Source organism: Pseudochaenichthys georgianus, chromosome 18 (genome assembly GCF_902827115.2).
Source record: "Pseudochaenichthys georgianus chromosome 18, fPseGeo1.2, whole genome shotgun sequence".
Taxonomy (NCBI): domain Eukaryota; kingdom Metazoa; phylum Chordata; class Actinopteri; order Perciformes; family Channichthyidae; genus Pseudochaenichthys; species Pseudochaenichthys georgianus.
In genome coordinates, this window is record NC_047520.1 from 20,227,854 (window position 1) to 20,244,125 (window position 16,272).

Below are 16,272 nucleotides of genomic sequence, written 5' to 3' on the forward strand. Positions count from 1 at the left end.
CATTCCCTGCTCCCCCACCTGTCCTTGGTGCTAAGTCACTGTTCAAAGACATCATTATGGGATGGCAGGCGGTGCAGTCAAAAATCGAAACTCACTGGCAAGGAAATAGACCCTGGCTAATCTATCAGACATGAGCTGCCCTCAACACCCCTCTTTGGCCGCCAAACCTATCTCGACGGAGCCAGGTGTAGGTGTGAGTGTGTCGGTCTGTGTGTCTATATTGGTGTGTGTGTGGCCATCTCTTTGCCCTTCTCAGCAGATTACAGTTGGAAGCCTCCCTTATCTCTCCGCCAAGGTCTGGAGCCTGAGATGATGTGACAAGTCTCACTCCAGCTAACTTACTGATGGAGAGATTGGGGGGGGACAAGGGAGTGAAACAGAGGGGAGCAACTACATTTCCAATGAGATGGATCACTTGAAGCCAATACACAAACTCTTTCAGAAGCTGCTGAAAGAGAATTTGGACTTTTGTGCTTCACCAGAGTTATGAAAAGATTCAGGAAAATCTCTCGATTCAAATGTTACAGCCTTGTCAGGAGGCCTGTTTGGTTCCTGATTTCACAACAGACGTGAAATATATTTTAGCTGTCCTTAGATCTGACCCCAAGAGGTTTTCAATGTGTAAGGCAGGCTAGAACAGGGTGCTCCAAAAAGTTTAACCGAGTAGGCGCCTTTTTATGAGGTTTTTCTGAGGGCTAGAGGGGAGAAATGAGACAGGGAGGGAGGGGCAGAGGCATACAGGCTCCCCTCTTCCATCAACCTCTGCTGTAACAGAAATCAACCCTTCTGGAAGAGAGAGAAAACTGCAGGAAATGTACGAGTGAGGCCAGCTTCTGCTTGCCCTATACAACTCATTAGAAGCAAACAAAGAGCAGGAAGTGCTGAAAGGAGGAAGAAAAGGCTTTTATAATGCGAGTCATTTGCGATTCCACAGATAATTCTCCATTGATTATATTATAATTTTTCCTCATATTGAAATGGCAGCACAGATTACTGAAGTCCTGAAACAAAAGATATTTTTGGATTTTGAGACTCACGTCATAACCAGGGTTTCGTCTCCTGGCTCGCTCAGGAGTCCATCGACGAACACAGAGGTGCTGGTGAAGTTGTGAACAGTCCACGTCCGTCCTTCATCGATGCTAAATCTGTGGAGAAACAAGCAATGTTCACCATCACCACATTGATTAAAGTCCCTGCAAATAAAGACATCATCGTTTCTCAAAGCCTTGCACTTAGGTTATTAATGACTATAAAAACAATACACACCCAGGAGGATATTAATCATCTGCCACAGCCCATAAAACACTTTTTGCGAGTTTTTAGGACATTGTGTCTTTATAACACAAATAAAAGGATCAAATTAAACAATATGATTTTCTGATGCACTATAAGCTGCAACGTTAGCATGTCTTGGCAAACTAGCTTTCAGTATTAACCTAGCGTTAATTCTATAGAGCTATCATTAGCAACTTTAGCAAGCTAGCTAGCTAAAGTGGGTTTAATCTAATAGCAATAGTAGCTAGCAAATGTGCATTAGAAGTGGAGCTTGTTAGTTACAAATGAACTAAATTATATACTTTTACATAGAGTGCACCACTTGACAATAGAAAAAAAACCTTTGTTACAGTATGTGGAATTTGATCTTACACAAATACAAACTCAAAATGACGAGTTTGAGACACATAAAGCCATCTGCCCTGCTTTATTCACTGACTCCTGCAGTCAACAGTGGCAGCAGTGCTGAGTAAATGTTACTGCATGATGGGAATCAATGAGGGATCAATTCGAAATTGAGCAGTGTGTGGCTCGCACTGTGATGATGATGATGATGTGCTAACAAGGAGTACAATGTGATTATCAGCTGGTAAACATGCAGTGAGAAAGAAGGATTACAAGCAAAGCTGCTAAAGACTTTGTTGCTATGGTAAAGGCTTTGTGGATCGTATTTGTTATCCTGCTGTCAAATTATTTGCACAAACATTTCAGATTTGTCAACTGCTCATTCAAAATAATAAGTAAGCTGTTGCGCACATGAACATAAATATTACTTTTTTTCCGACATGGGGCGTGAGAGTGTGTGAAACGTGTAAATGCTTGAGTTGCACTAGAGTTGGCAGCCCTATCACAAATTGGGCATGACATGCCAATATGATTAAACCTCTAAAAAGGTCTGATGGAGTCCAAGTGGAATAGCATATACCCTTTTACAAAAGTCTTAGAGCACAACCGTATAAAAATGGAGCTGCAGTAGAACAATGGAGAAGAGTTCGACAGCTAATTAAAGCAGCCCTCTAACAGAATAATGTGCTAAAGATAAGATCATTGCTCAAAATTCAGGGAAAACAATGCTGTTCCATATTTTCTTGCTTGAGAATAATGATTAATTTAGTCTTTTATTTGTATTATGAGCAGTTAAGAAAATAACAATTGGGGTCATGAAAGCCTAATACGACTAGGAATTATGTCAAAATGGAGGACAGAAATCTCCAGATGTGGTGAAACCTTCATCCATTTTGTGAAATGGTAGACATTGCGCTTAATTCCCTTTTAAGACTTATTTTACAAAACATTTTCTCAGACTTCCACATCTCTGTGCAATATTTTTTCCACCACTTTGCTAAAGGCTTTGGGCTTATTGATTTAGCCGCGGCGGGAGCGAGGGAAAAATGTGAAGGAGAACACTCGGAGGTCTTTCGCCCAGAGACAGATGAAGGCCAGTCTAAAAGGTCCTTTGATGTAGGGCTGTGATAAATGATTTTTTCTGATTACTCTCTTATCTATGGATTCTCATTATTTCATCCTTATTTATTAAGGTCAATGAGATAGCATCTTGCTGAGCATGACATTGTCTGTGGAAGGGATTTGAAATATTTTGAAGGGTAAAGGACTGGACTAGGGAAGTGACTGGACTTTCTCTGTTCAGTAACAATGGAGTGGAGTTTGTATCCTACCAATGATTCATGGACTTTTGATGAGTCAGTTTTTTCAAATTAAGAGATAATGTTACTTACTTGAGTATTTTGAGGGGAATGGAGGTGTCCTTGATGGCAACAATGACCCCACCATGGTCCAGGTACAGGATGTGATGCTCCTCCTCGAAAACCTTAAAAGTAGTAACATAAAATGTTTGGAACCGAAAACATTTTCTTTCATTTTCTGTCATACTTTGCTGTACAGTTTAAGAGTAATAACAATTTGTTTTAATATTTGTATCTTCTCAGTGTGTCTTATGATAGCAGAGGGAACATGCAGAGGGGGTCATTAACAAATACCCACAGTACAGGGAAAGAAGAAGAGGCAGGAAAGGGCAGAATGTACCTGTCTCCACGTCTTTCCGCAGTCTGAGGTGATATACATCTCTTCCTTATACTCTACTAGCTTGGAGCCAAGGTTACCTGAAAGAAAGTTTACAAAATGACATCTGGTGGTGAGTCTTGTACAGAGATGGGGTCGTTACTAAAAAAAAGTAATATATTACATATTACTTTAAAAAAAAGTAATATATTACACTACTTCGTTACTCTCTACATAAAGTAACTCGTTACTTTACTTGTTACTTTACTCGCAGGGCCCGCTCGCCCCTCCCTGCAGGCAGATCACGCAGACTGCTAAAGTTTCAAATGTTCTCTTTAGTTCAGTTTCCATTGTCGCATAAGACTGATCCAGATCCTGAATGTTTTCCTATCTGACCATGGCTGTCCTCTGTCTCCTGCTATCTGTATATTTTGCACAGTCTATCTCTGCTCACACTGTTGCGTCGGCGTGTTCTCCTGCATGTTGGCCATGTGTGTCATGATGACAACACAACAGATACAAAAATGAGAGAAAATACTCTAAAGAACTTGATACCTTTCCTAATTTTATGAGAATTGCATATTCATCTGTTTTTTAAATGACATATTTCAGGAGTCAGACATTGAAAACGACAAATAACCTATTTTTTCCAAAAAAGTATTCCAGGAGAAAACCGTTTAATTGCAGATTTTTATGTTTATGTGGGGAAATGACAGTGCATACATAGATATATGTATATGTATAGATATATTTCAAACTCGGACTTCATTTTAGGGACATTTCGGCCAGAAGTGTAGAGCTATTTGTTTAAGCACCGGATTCACAAAACAGCAGAGTCTGTGAACCAGTCTACCTTAATCTATGAATTCATGTCCGTGACTCTCACAGTATCTGCTATCTGCGCACAGAGAGCTGTGTCTTTTACGCAGCGCCTTCACTGTGTTTACCTTCAGAACTGCTGAATAGAGATTGAGGCTACTACGTTTCAGCCTCACACACACACACTACACACATCGAACTGCCCAATTATTCCCCCTATTAGAGCTCCTCGTTTTATGAAGGAGATGTCCGGTCACTTGGGCGCATGATGTGTAAATATCCCAATTTGTGTTCTGTGAAATTGAAAAGGATATGACATTGTTTGTTACTTTCGTTGCAGTTGTATATGTCTTAAATGTTATTTAGGTTAACTTCCTGTTTTATTTAGATGCTTTTATTTTGAAGGCGAGTTTACGCTGTTGACAGGAAGTTGTTGTTGCTATGGAAACGTGAAATGCTACATGATGTGTGTGTGTGTGTGTCAAATTAATAAAGCGTGGCCTCGTTTTATTTAAATTGAGGCCACGAATTACATCTTGTGCGCACTAATTAATAAAACGTGGCCTCGTTTTATTTATGTTTCTCTCTATGAACCCTCCAGGGCTCCGTACTCATGAAAAAACAATACTTCAAATATTTCCTTTTGGTGTTTTTATAATGCTTTATGGTGGTTGGCTCCCGTAGCAGACGGCAAGATACGAAGAATGACCTGGAACACTTATTTCCCCTATCTCATAAACGCACACACAGGCAGCTTTTTTATCCTTATTCAATTTTCACGACATGCTATTTTTCGCTTTCTGTCAGGAATGCCTGCAAACAAACACAACAAGGTATTAAATAAGTAAAATTGCTTTTGGTTCAGCGAAACCCTCTCAGTGCTCAGGCATGACGCAATGTGGTTTAATAGCCCACCACTGCACAGACTGAAGGGAATACTTGTGTCATGGCTTCTCCCAGGGTAAATGGAGCTTTTTCTGGAGAAGTGGCACTTTCTATAGCTCAGCACAGTGACTGCATACTTATAATGGAGTGTTACTGTAGAGCAGGGGTCGGCAACAGGCGGACCGCGGTCCGGATCCGGACGCCGACCTATACTCAATACATTAATAGGGAATTTCAATTTTGACGGGGCGATTCTATTTTAACCGCCCGCCAACAGGGGGCGAAAGAGACAAGAGCGCGATACAGGGAGAGAAACACAGAAGAAGAGACGAGAGCGATACAGGGAGAGAAACACAGAAGAAGAGATGAGAGAGCGATACAGGGAGAGAAACACAGAAGAAGAGACGAGAGAGCGATACAGGGAGAGAAACACAGAAGAAGAGACGAGAGAGCGATACAGGGAGAGAAACACAGAAGAAGAGACGAGAGAGCGATACAGGGAGAGAAACACAGAAGAAGAGACAAGAGAGCGATACAGGGAGAGAAACATAGAAGAAGAGATGAGAGCGCGGCAGAGAGAAGCGGAGAGGAAAGTGAGTGAAGAGAATAATTAGCGATACAGGGAGAGAAGACGGAGAGGAGAGTGAACAGGCGTGTTAGCGGCAGACGGGGAGAGACAAATAATTACACATGGCGCTCTCCAAGAAGAGGAAAGTGGACAGTGAGAACAGAGCTTTTAACCCTGAGTGGACTCATTCATGTTCATCCTGCCCACTGGGAGCATAGAGCCAGTGTGTCTCATCTGTTCAGAGACCGTGGCGCTCATTAAAAGTGCCAACACGCCACTATGAGGCAAAACACAAAGTGTTTGACCAAACATTCCCTCTCAAGTCAGAACTGAGGTCACACAAAATAAGCAGTCTCAGAGCCCAATATGATCAGTCCACCAGGATCAAAATTAAAACTAAATATCATTCCAGCGCAGGCTAACCGAGGCTAACCAATGAGCACCTGCATGTGTATGAGAATGGCCCTGACACCATTTCAGCCCAGATTTAAACTCCTGGCAGGACAAGCTCGAGCTCAAATCTCGCACTGAATTAAAAAAAGTGAGTGAGGGACTGCAATATACAGTAAGAGGGAAAGAAAGAGAAACTTTAAAACTGTTCAATTGTTATGATGTGTAAAGACTGATATTTAAGCAATAGCTCACGACAGGCCGTGGTATATGCTCATTATATCACAGCTAAGGGGCGTGGTTTGGCCCGACGCGAAGCGGAGGGTCGACAACCCCGACAAAAGGCAGTTTGCTTTTCAGCCCAACGGTATACTGTTTTTCTCAGACGCGGAGGGATACTGACTTGTTGTGAAAAGTAACTTACAATTCTACCCGTGGTATACGCTCAGTATATCACGGCTAAGAACCAATCAGATTGCTTGATTTGACTTGTCCGTTTTATAATGTTCTATAATCGTCTGAAACTGTCAAGTCATGATGTGAAACGGTTAACAAAGAAAAAGAGAAACTCAAGCTGCTGCTACACTTTATTTTATTTATGTAAAAAAATTAAGCACTTTTAAGATGCACACATCTTCAAAAGCTATTTTATTTATTTTATCTATTTTATTTTTAAATGCAGCCTGAGAGGAACATTCCACATATCCACAGTATTTTACTGTATAGTTCAATATTAATTGACAATAAATATTATTGTTTATGAATTGTACTTTCTTTATTTGATTGGCAGTCAGTTGTTGATTACATGCAGACGTTGATAAAGCACTAATTCATAAAGCAAGTTAGAAATGCTCCGGACCTTTGCATGGGGACATTTTCTCTAACTGGACCTTGTTGAATTTGAGTTGAATACCCCTGATGTCGAGGCTGCAGACTAAAAACAAACCACACAGCCTAACAAACACGCACACAGGAATATAATACACTGCACTATACATGATACACAAAATATGATATTAACAACTTATCTGCTTTTTTGTACCATCTACATGAATTATTAGTATATAAATAATTGACATTGTTTATACGTGTTTGTGTCAGTTATCTATAAAGAGTTATTTATAGAGGGAATGCATTAGAATTTCACTATGACTCACTCACTTGACTTTAATGCACAGCGTTTTATTGCTGCATGATATTAAAGATCACTTCACAGTGTGAGCAGCGTCATACATGGTCTTAGCTGTATTTAAAGTAACACATAGCATAATAAATAACTATATTCCAGGGATAAAAAGGGAATCTAAGATGGATCAAAGAGTTTGCAACTGCTTTTGTGAAACAAATTACACTTTGTTTCTCCACAGGGAGCTGTTTGAAGTCTGATCATTCCCTCAAGTGATTTGAGTCAGCGTCTATTGTACAAAAAGAAGAAGCTAGAGAATCTAGCGGTGTGGAGTTTGAAAGAAGTGAGTTAATCAAACATCTACAGCTCCTAATCTCTGCTGCAGGCCAACAGGGTAGTGTGGTGACAAATAGCCATATATGTGTTCTCCTTTGGAATTAGTGTTTGTAGTAAAATGGTTCACTAGGCCGGAGGGTGAGTTTGTGAAATGTGCTTCAGTTTTCATTATGCATATGTGGATTTAGTTGGCAAATGCATGTTGGTGCGCTTCCTGAAGTTCATTACAGTTCAATGCAGCTTTAGCCTCTACACAGCAGTAACTCCTGTATTTCATGTGTCCACGTTTATTGGTTTTGCTGACCATAGAAGTTATACAATGCATGATAATACTGGTGAAACTCCACATTCAGCCCTTTTGAAAAGTGACTTGCTAGCAGTGTCTTTTACTTTATTCTGGCATGTTGCTTTAAGCACGGTACCAGACATTAACAGGACAGTTACTTTAAGGTAATTAATCCTGGTAATAGTTGTAGAAGTATAGTCAATGTTTCCCTGATGACGAAGTAAACAGAAAACCACCATATATCTCTAACCCTCTGTTTATTCGTGTCTCACAAGCACAGCTGTGTGCCTCTCTCTTTCTACTTTCTCCTCCGGGTCCATTATTTTCACAAAGGCTGTTCTGTGCTGGACCCTTGGCTGTCCCTGGATCCCCGTCTCTTCCGGCGGTCAGTGCCTCATTCTAGATGTTGTTCAGCCTCTCGTCTTGTCTTCCCTTGTGTGGATGAAGTTCTTGTCTCTCTCTCACTTTTTTGTAATACTAATGTTTGAATTGTGTGTGATCTTGTATGTTTGTGTAACCTCTATCCAGGTCTCCCTGGTAGAGATGAGGTGGTGTGAAGTGCTTTTAGTGACACCTAAAGTTGCCTGCGTCATCCTGGATCCGTTGTAAACAATACACATGTATCTATCTAGCTATAATTTATTCATACTATCATTTTATTTTGTTGGTTATTCTGTTCACAGGACAATTGCACGTCTGCCATTTCGGAGGATGGATCCCTTCTGAGTAGCTCTTCCCTGTATGTTTGACGGGTGGGAAAGGGGGTTCACCTTCCAAATGGAGAGTGTAAAGACATAAGCTGCACAGATTGTTAATCCCCTTGAGGCCAACAATATGGTTTATGATCGGTAGATTTCGCCTATATGATTCTAATTGACTTGAATCACATTTATAAATGCAAGGTTGAAAGAAGGTCACATTAAAAAGTCGGGAGACTCACCAGCACCCATGATGAGACCTGGAGCAGAGTCTTTGGTGTGGACAGCCCCCGACACGTAGGGGTTGTCCGCCCAGCGTAGGTGGAGGTGGAGGTGACAGTCCGGCTGGTGGAGAGAGAACATGTGAAGACAATTTAATGAGAGGAAAGACGTAGTATTCAACCACAAATACACTATCCGACCATCTGATTGATTGTTTCAAAGTGTATTTGTAGCAATGAATCCTAAAGAAAATAGAATCTGTGAAGCTGACCGTTGAGCGGCCCAGACCAAGCAAGGAGGCAGAGGGAGAGAATTCAAATATAACCCGGCGTGGGCATTTATTCATCGCTGTGGTACAGGATACACAGCCTCAATATTGCTGCCCAGGTGAACACAGTCACCAGCCACAAGGATCTCACCCACACTACCAGCCTCCACCAAACAGGAAACACAGAGCCTACATACACACCCACTAATCAGCAATTAGACACAGGTGGGGGGGGGGGAGGAGACAACACAGGGCACCAGGTGAACATAATCAGGAGTAACAGAAAGACCGGGAGGGGGAACACTTTTCAAAATAAAAGACATGTGCAATATACAAGGCCCGAAGCCGTTACACAGTGACGTCACAAATCACTTCAGTGAAATTGTGTGTGAACTGCTCTCGCCGAGTCATGTTTAAAGAGTCTTACCTGATAATCCCGCTGCAAATACAGCTCAGTAAGGGGTTTCATTGCTCTAAATCCCATTTTACTTGGGAAAATGAATAAAAGCAAACTCATTTTAAAAGAGAGAAAAACACTAGACTTTCAGCAATGCATATATTTGCCAGAGCTCCTCTGAATCTCGTCGCTAGTGATGGCGAGATGAAGCCTTATGAAGCTTTGAAGCTTTCCAGCCAATTGGTTCGCAAAAGGGTTCGTCTCATGCGGCTTCATCATGGGCTTCATCTGAACACAAACCCCCCTGTTGGTCAAAGTGTGTAAAACAGGCAGATTGGACACCTCAACAGTGTGCTCTATCTCATACCGAGTTCCCAATGAGTAAAGCCTTAGAATAACTCTAAACAACGAACATAAAATCATATGTTCATGTTAACAATATTGTATTTATTCCAGTTGAGTGATTGTGATTGAAAAGCCTAAGGAGGCTGGTAAACATTGCAAAGAGGGATTTATATTCCTTAATAATATTCATAAACTTAATCATGTTGTAGCCTGAGAAAGGCTAAACCATATCAAAGAATGCATTTATTAACTACATTATCTAATTTAGCTTAATAGGCAGAGCTTTAGGCATTCCCTTCTAAGAGAGCTACTGTTGATACACTAATAGTACTCAAATGTGCAATATCGTTTTTATTTATAAGTACTTATTTTATGACAAGTTATCAGGTAGCCACAGTTACAATGAAGGACAGTCACTCACAATGTTAGGTTGGAATTGTTAAACCTGACCAACTGTTTGCAACAACATAATTGAAAGCATATTTTGGATTTACAAATACACATAAACCAGCTAAGGCGTATTGCTGAAGCTTTGGGCTTTGTTTAGGCCTGGTTCACACAGTACTTTGAATGGACATACAGTAGAGTAGTTGTAACTACAATAATATTTGCGGCGCCTTAGTTATATTTTTATTTGTAGCTGAATAGTTAGTAAGCCCTGATTTTCAGTGGGGAGATGTGAGTATACAGTATTCCTTCCCTAGGTCCCTTTCATACAGACCCACATGACACGTCTTGTTAATGGAAAATTATAAACTATTTATTTTATGTTTTGATTGCATGTGCTCTACCCTCCTTATTGAAATGCATTACCGTGCTATTTTTATTTTAAGGAAAACACTAAATAATAGTTGTTGTGGTTTTACAATGGTTGGTGTACTGAGAGAGTGACAGGATACTTTAGCCAATCACAGCAAATGTTTCAAAGCAGGCAGTGGTGTTTTTAGATGTTCAATGCTGCCACTGCAGCCTAAGCCATTTAGAAATGTCACTTTGGCTTTTCTTAAGATATTTTAAAGGAAAAGAAAGATATTGAAAAACGATGTTACACTTCAATGGTCAGCATTTTGTAAAAATAGTTGTATATGCTTATTTTGCAGAGAGATGAGTAGATAAATAACACTTGTGTTTTTTTAGTATGCCCCATGCCAGCAAAAGAGAAAATCAATATGAAAAGTGTATACGAAAAACAAATCAATGCTAAGTAAAACTAAACAAACAAGACAGAAGATTAATACCTGATGCAAACCTCACTCCTTCACACAACACAACAAAACACAGTATCAAGGGGTTGCTTTAAGGAACAGTTTCACATTTTGGGAAATACACATTTCCTTTTGGATGTGTACAGGTGTAAGGGGTTGTTGTGTTGTGTCTTTTCCTCAGTTTGTTTTATTGGAAACTGACTTGCTACTAGTATATGGTGTCACAGTAATTGCAAACACATTAATTTTGAAGCTGTAAAGTAATGGCAGTCGTGTATCAAACTGTAGGTCTATTGAAGATAGTATGTTTTTTAATAATTCAACTCTGGTAAAAGACGAACTCAATGAAGAAAGTGAAAGGGACCTTTAGCCGAGTCAGTACTTACTGCTTTGCAGGTTATCGTCTTGCCATTCATGTCAGTCATAGGCGGGGCCAAGAGATCCCAACTTTGCCCTTTGTTATAGGTGATGAGAGTTGTCACTTTTCCATCGATCTTCTGATTGGCTAGGAAGACTCCTTTGATCCCACGTACCTGTAAAAACATGGCAGATTTAAATAGCTAGGGGTTAACAATACAATATGACTATTTTAATATTATCCTTACAGCTGTTTCTTATGGTAAACGTTAAAACATGTAGGCATGAGGGAGAGGTAAGGCCCCAGCCACACAAGGACGATAACGGTCATATCCGCTACAGTTCTCTATCAAATAGACGGTTCGGCCACACGAGGCCGACATGGAAACGCAGAAAACGATAACGGGTCCCAAAGTGGGTAGATCTGCGGACGCAACGCTCTGGGGGGGCAAACGGCTCCGTGTTTACGCCTATACGATCATTTTCTGATAACGATGACGCAATAGCCCCGCCTCTCCCCAGCTCAGATCAGCTGCTGGGCTCTCAAGAGAGGGGGAGGAAAAGAGAGGCTCCGTTTTTTATTCTTATATTATTATAAAGAGTCGTTATCAATTTGTTTTAAAGCTCAATAAATAACAAAGAAGACCTCTGACCAGCACTTTTCTAATTTTGTCCGGAAGATTAAAACTTTAACGGACATGTTGACCGGCGGAAAAAAATCTAACTGAAACTCTGCCGCACGGTTCCCTCGTCCCTTGGAAGAGGCGGAGAGGTGGGCGTTTGTAATCTGCTGGTGGGCTACCGGAGAGAATTACAGCAGGAGCAAACGCTTGCCTCGGGGAGGGAGAAAAAGAGCCAGAGCGTCCACAGCGGAGAATAAACAGGGCAACCATGGCAACCATGCGCAGGAAGTCTTCTTCGCTGCTTTTGTGGCAGGAGTACAGCGCCACTTACAGGCCCGGCATATGTACTACAGCGTCTCCAGCGCTTTCGAGCAGTCTCGTGTAAACGGACACGTTTCTGGTGCCTATTGCGTGTGGACGGAAGACTTTTTTGATATCGATTTCGGTCCGTTTGCGTTATCGTTCTGGTGTGGCTCCAGCTTAAGTCATTACATCAGCAAACTGACACCCTTACTGTATGTGAGTACAAATATGTACCTTTTGACTTTGTAACGTTTGACAATAGCACACATTAGCACCAATACAAGTATTCAGCAACTTGAGCAGTCACAGCCCTGTATCTATTAAAGTTATATACTCTTACCTTGCTCTAAAAACTGGCCCTCAAATTATATTCATAAACATAGACACATGAAGTGTAGAATATGTAGAATTTTCTTGAGCAATACAACTGCATTGAGAGAATTAACCAGAACATCATATAATGCACCCTTTAACTTCCAGCAGGGGTTTGAAAATGTAAAGCAGTAATGCATATCACTTGGGTGCTGAAAGGAAACCACTGACACATGAACTGCAGGCCAGTGAAAGATACATCTTCTGTAATTGATACATAGATGTCTTTTTGCAGCTGTGTGGTTGCTCACTCCATGCTTTGAAGTTAAAACATTACACAGTGAACCGATAAAGGCCATTTAAACAGAGCCGCATTTTAGACATGTCTCAATTTTCCGAATTCCCCAGCTTCGGTCTCTATCTATAATTTAGAAGTGCTGCATATAAAGCAAATTATTTGAGTGAAAGTACATGAGCCTGCTTTGATTGCCTCTGGAGTTTAACAATAGAGAACAGAATCAGTTTTTTTCTGTTTAGCATGATTAATTGGTTATTTTTCATGACGTGGTTATATCCACTTGAAAGCACTTTCACACCAATTGGCTTTTCATTCTCTGGGAGAACACTCTTGATAAAGCTCCCCAGAAGGGACAGAACATACATTTATAGCAAGCTTTGGGTTTTGGACTCAGCCGTGTACCTTTTATAGAATGTTAAGGTATTCTGAGACTGAAGTACTCTATGGCTATCAACAGTGCATCCAGTCCTCTAACTGGGGGGGGGGGGGGGCTAGGGCTAGTGGATTAATTTAAGTTTTCTGCACTCTCGCGGGAATATCTCCGCAATGGAGCGAGCTTAACTTAACTTTAGATTGCATGATATAGCCCAGCGCAACACCTTCGTCAAACATGTTGCCACTTGTTTGTACCATTTTCAGGCGATTTGTAATCTGTTCTAGAAAGATCATGTGTTTTTTTGGATTTCAAGAAGCATACAGATGTAGCACTCTAGAAAATACTCCGGCCAACAGGTTCCTGCCAAAAACCCAACGGATCCCAGCGGCTGGGAATGTTAAGCCCTCCCACTATTTTCCAAGAGGGCGTTGTCAGATTTTCAATTTCAGGATTTAATCATGAGATGGCGCTTCATTCACAAATACAGAAAGACAAGTTTCATGGACTTTCAGTACTTCAGTTGTGTTTTGGTGAAGAGCATTTGAACACATATTTGTTATGGTTTTCACAGGCTACTACAGTATAACGAAAAAACATCAATATTTTAAATCAAATAAAGTATATCTAATCTTGTAATTCAATAATACATAGTCTTTATATATTAAATAATCATAATAATAATGTAAATGTTTACACTTCTTTATTTGTTATGCTCATACTTTTACCTTTACAATCGTTTGCTTTAATATGCAGTATATTTTTGTAATATTTGTTTGGTGTTTGCTTCCTCCTGCTCCCTTTCGGACACATACTGTATGATTTATTATTATTATTATTATTATTATTATTATTAATATGAAGATATTATTAAGATAAGATGTTACTTTATTGATTGAACATTTTTGTTTAGAGTTCTCCGCTGTCCCACGGTAATTGAGAAGGCTCACATTCCGACCATTATTTAAAACAATAGGCGCTTTCACACCGTCCTCGACAGTTTGATTTGTGGAGCTGTGGCTGAATGGCCAGCGATTAGGTGTGGCGCATTTATCATTAGGTGATCAGAGCTGCCTGCCTGCCGTCAGATTTCATTTAAAAAACAGGTCTGATTTTAAGATCCTAAAATAAATACAAATAGCCTATATATTTGTTCTAATATTGTTGTGGTCACGTGACTTTGTTTAAAATCCAAGGGTCTAACTTTGGTTTGAGAAGTGGGGGGGGGACACGAAACACAATTAAAAAAAATTCCGATTTAATTCAATTTCCTGCCTTTCTACAAATATATTAGGGACTATGGTGTTAAAAAATCCAAGAAAAATGTGTAGTGTAGGGTTGGGAGGGTTAATTTGTAAATGTAATCAGTTACTGATTACTGAATACTGGCTCTGAAAGTAATCCGAATACAGTTACAGTTAGGCCTATGTGTCTTAAAAAAGTAACGTAATCAGATTACTTTTGGATTACTTTCTTCTTCCATCACAGATGGGTATGTTTTGGTGAACAGGGGACACAAAAAGCAAAAGGAAACTGAACGTGTTTTTACTGTTTTAATGGCTTATCAAGAGCACAACTGAAACATAACATCTGAAACGATGTTTGTTTGTTTGTTTGTAGCCTTTATTTAACCAGGTGAAAGCCCCTTGAGATCAAAAGATCTCTTTTCAAGGGTGACCTGCAACAACATAATACACTTTTTGAGGATGCAGCTTGGGATGTGAGGAGTGAGGGACACGGCTTGTCGCCTTCTGTCCTGCCAGTGTTGGCAGGACATGAATTAAAATGTCGAACTCAGACTTCATTTTAAGGACATTTCGGCCAGGGGTGTAGAGCTATATTTGTTTAAGCCTATTGTATGATAACTGTGTGATTACTATTTTTTTCAAATGCATATATGCCACCCATTTACACCGCTCTTCCCGTCAAGAATTAGAATTTGAATAGAACATAGTTTTAGTTTCTGGATCTCACGGAGAACACGTCACTGTCCCGCTTCATTTTAGGATTTCTGCCTTGTCTCCACTTTATAAATAGGCTAGCTTACCATTACTGCGCTCATAAAGAATGATAAGAATAAGAATAATGCCGGCGTGATCAGATCACATGACCTGTTCAAGCCGGTGCTGCATAAAAACAACAGTCCGGACAAGTACTGGCTTGAAACTATATGCCAGTCTTTGTTTCATGCAAAAAGACCCAGTAAACACGGAGATACGATGATATAAAGTTAATACAAATATATTTCAAAAGTATGAAAAATTGAACCACATATTTTAATATCTTTGCCGTATTTTATCATTTTACGAAATGAAGACAGGCGGCGGGAGACGAAGAGAGGCGGCGGGAGACGAAGAGAGGCGGCGGGAGACGAAGAGAGGCGGCGGTTGAAGTAAAGTGACAGACACACATTGAGAATTTAGATATAGTTAGATAGATTTAGAGTTTTGAAGATTCAACTATGATGAAGAGAACTCTGAACGTGAGTCAATATAAGCTTGTTTTTTGACATGGAGGAGGAGGAGGAGCCTGAGATGTTGCCCTCTGACATGCCAAACCTTTCTTAATGGGGTTTAGTAAGACAAATCAAAAGTATGCGAAAACGAACCAAATTAGCCCAGGACTCCAAAGGTTTAATTAGTGAGTTGAATTAAGGTAATTAGGTAGAAGCCCTTTTTTATCAGTAACAAATTTAGCAGTTGAACATAAAAGTCAACTGAGTGTGACTTGCAATGACAGTGTTGTGTTTTTATTTAATGAACCTTTTACATTAAAAATGGTTGTTGAATATATCAATATTATTATGAATATGGATAGTGGCTGTGGCTGATGGGCAATTCTGATTTGTTACAATACACCTATTTATCCACATATTGGTGTTTATGAGGAAAATGAATATGCAAATAGAATTACTATCATTCTAGTTTTCTTCCAAAGTTGCTATGATTGAGTCAAATGAGGTTGAAAAAGATACCTTAAACTAATGGGTGAATGATTCCTCACGATTCTGATTAGCTCCAGAAATGTATTTGGGTTTTGCCTTGGCCCTTACTAGACCCTTTCAACAAGTTTCATGAAAGAGGATCCAATATATTTTCTGGAAACCTTCTGTCCAACAGGTAAACAAAAAACAAACCAAAACAAAGTTACAACCTAATTGGCGGAGG

At 40.0% G+C, this 16,272-nt stretch overlaps 1 protein-coding gene across 5 annotated transcripts in view; it reads right to left on the reverse strand.

Annotated features, from left to right (window-relative positions):
• Positions 1-16,272, reverse strand: part of sorcs2 (sortilin-related VPS10 domain containing receptor 2) — a 323,412-nt gene that overhangs the window by 13,431 nt on the left and 293,709 nt on the right. For all 5 annotated transcript variants that reach the window (XM_034105584.1, XM_034105583.1, XM_034105582.1 and 2 more), the window contains exons 10-14: positions 11,226-11,372; positions 8,645-8,747; positions 3,319-3,395; positions 3,012-3,103; positions 1,038-1,145 (exon numbers count right to left, since the gene is read on the reverse strand). In XM_034105584.1, coding sequence (XP_033961475.1) covers positions 1,038-1,145; positions 3,012-3,103; positions 3,319-3,395; positions 8,645-8,747; positions 11,226-11,372 — 527 coding nt within the window. The remainder of the gene's footprint in view (positions 1-1,037; positions 1,146-3,011; positions 3,104-3,318; positions 3,396-8,644; positions 8,748-11,225; positions 11,373-16,272) is intronic.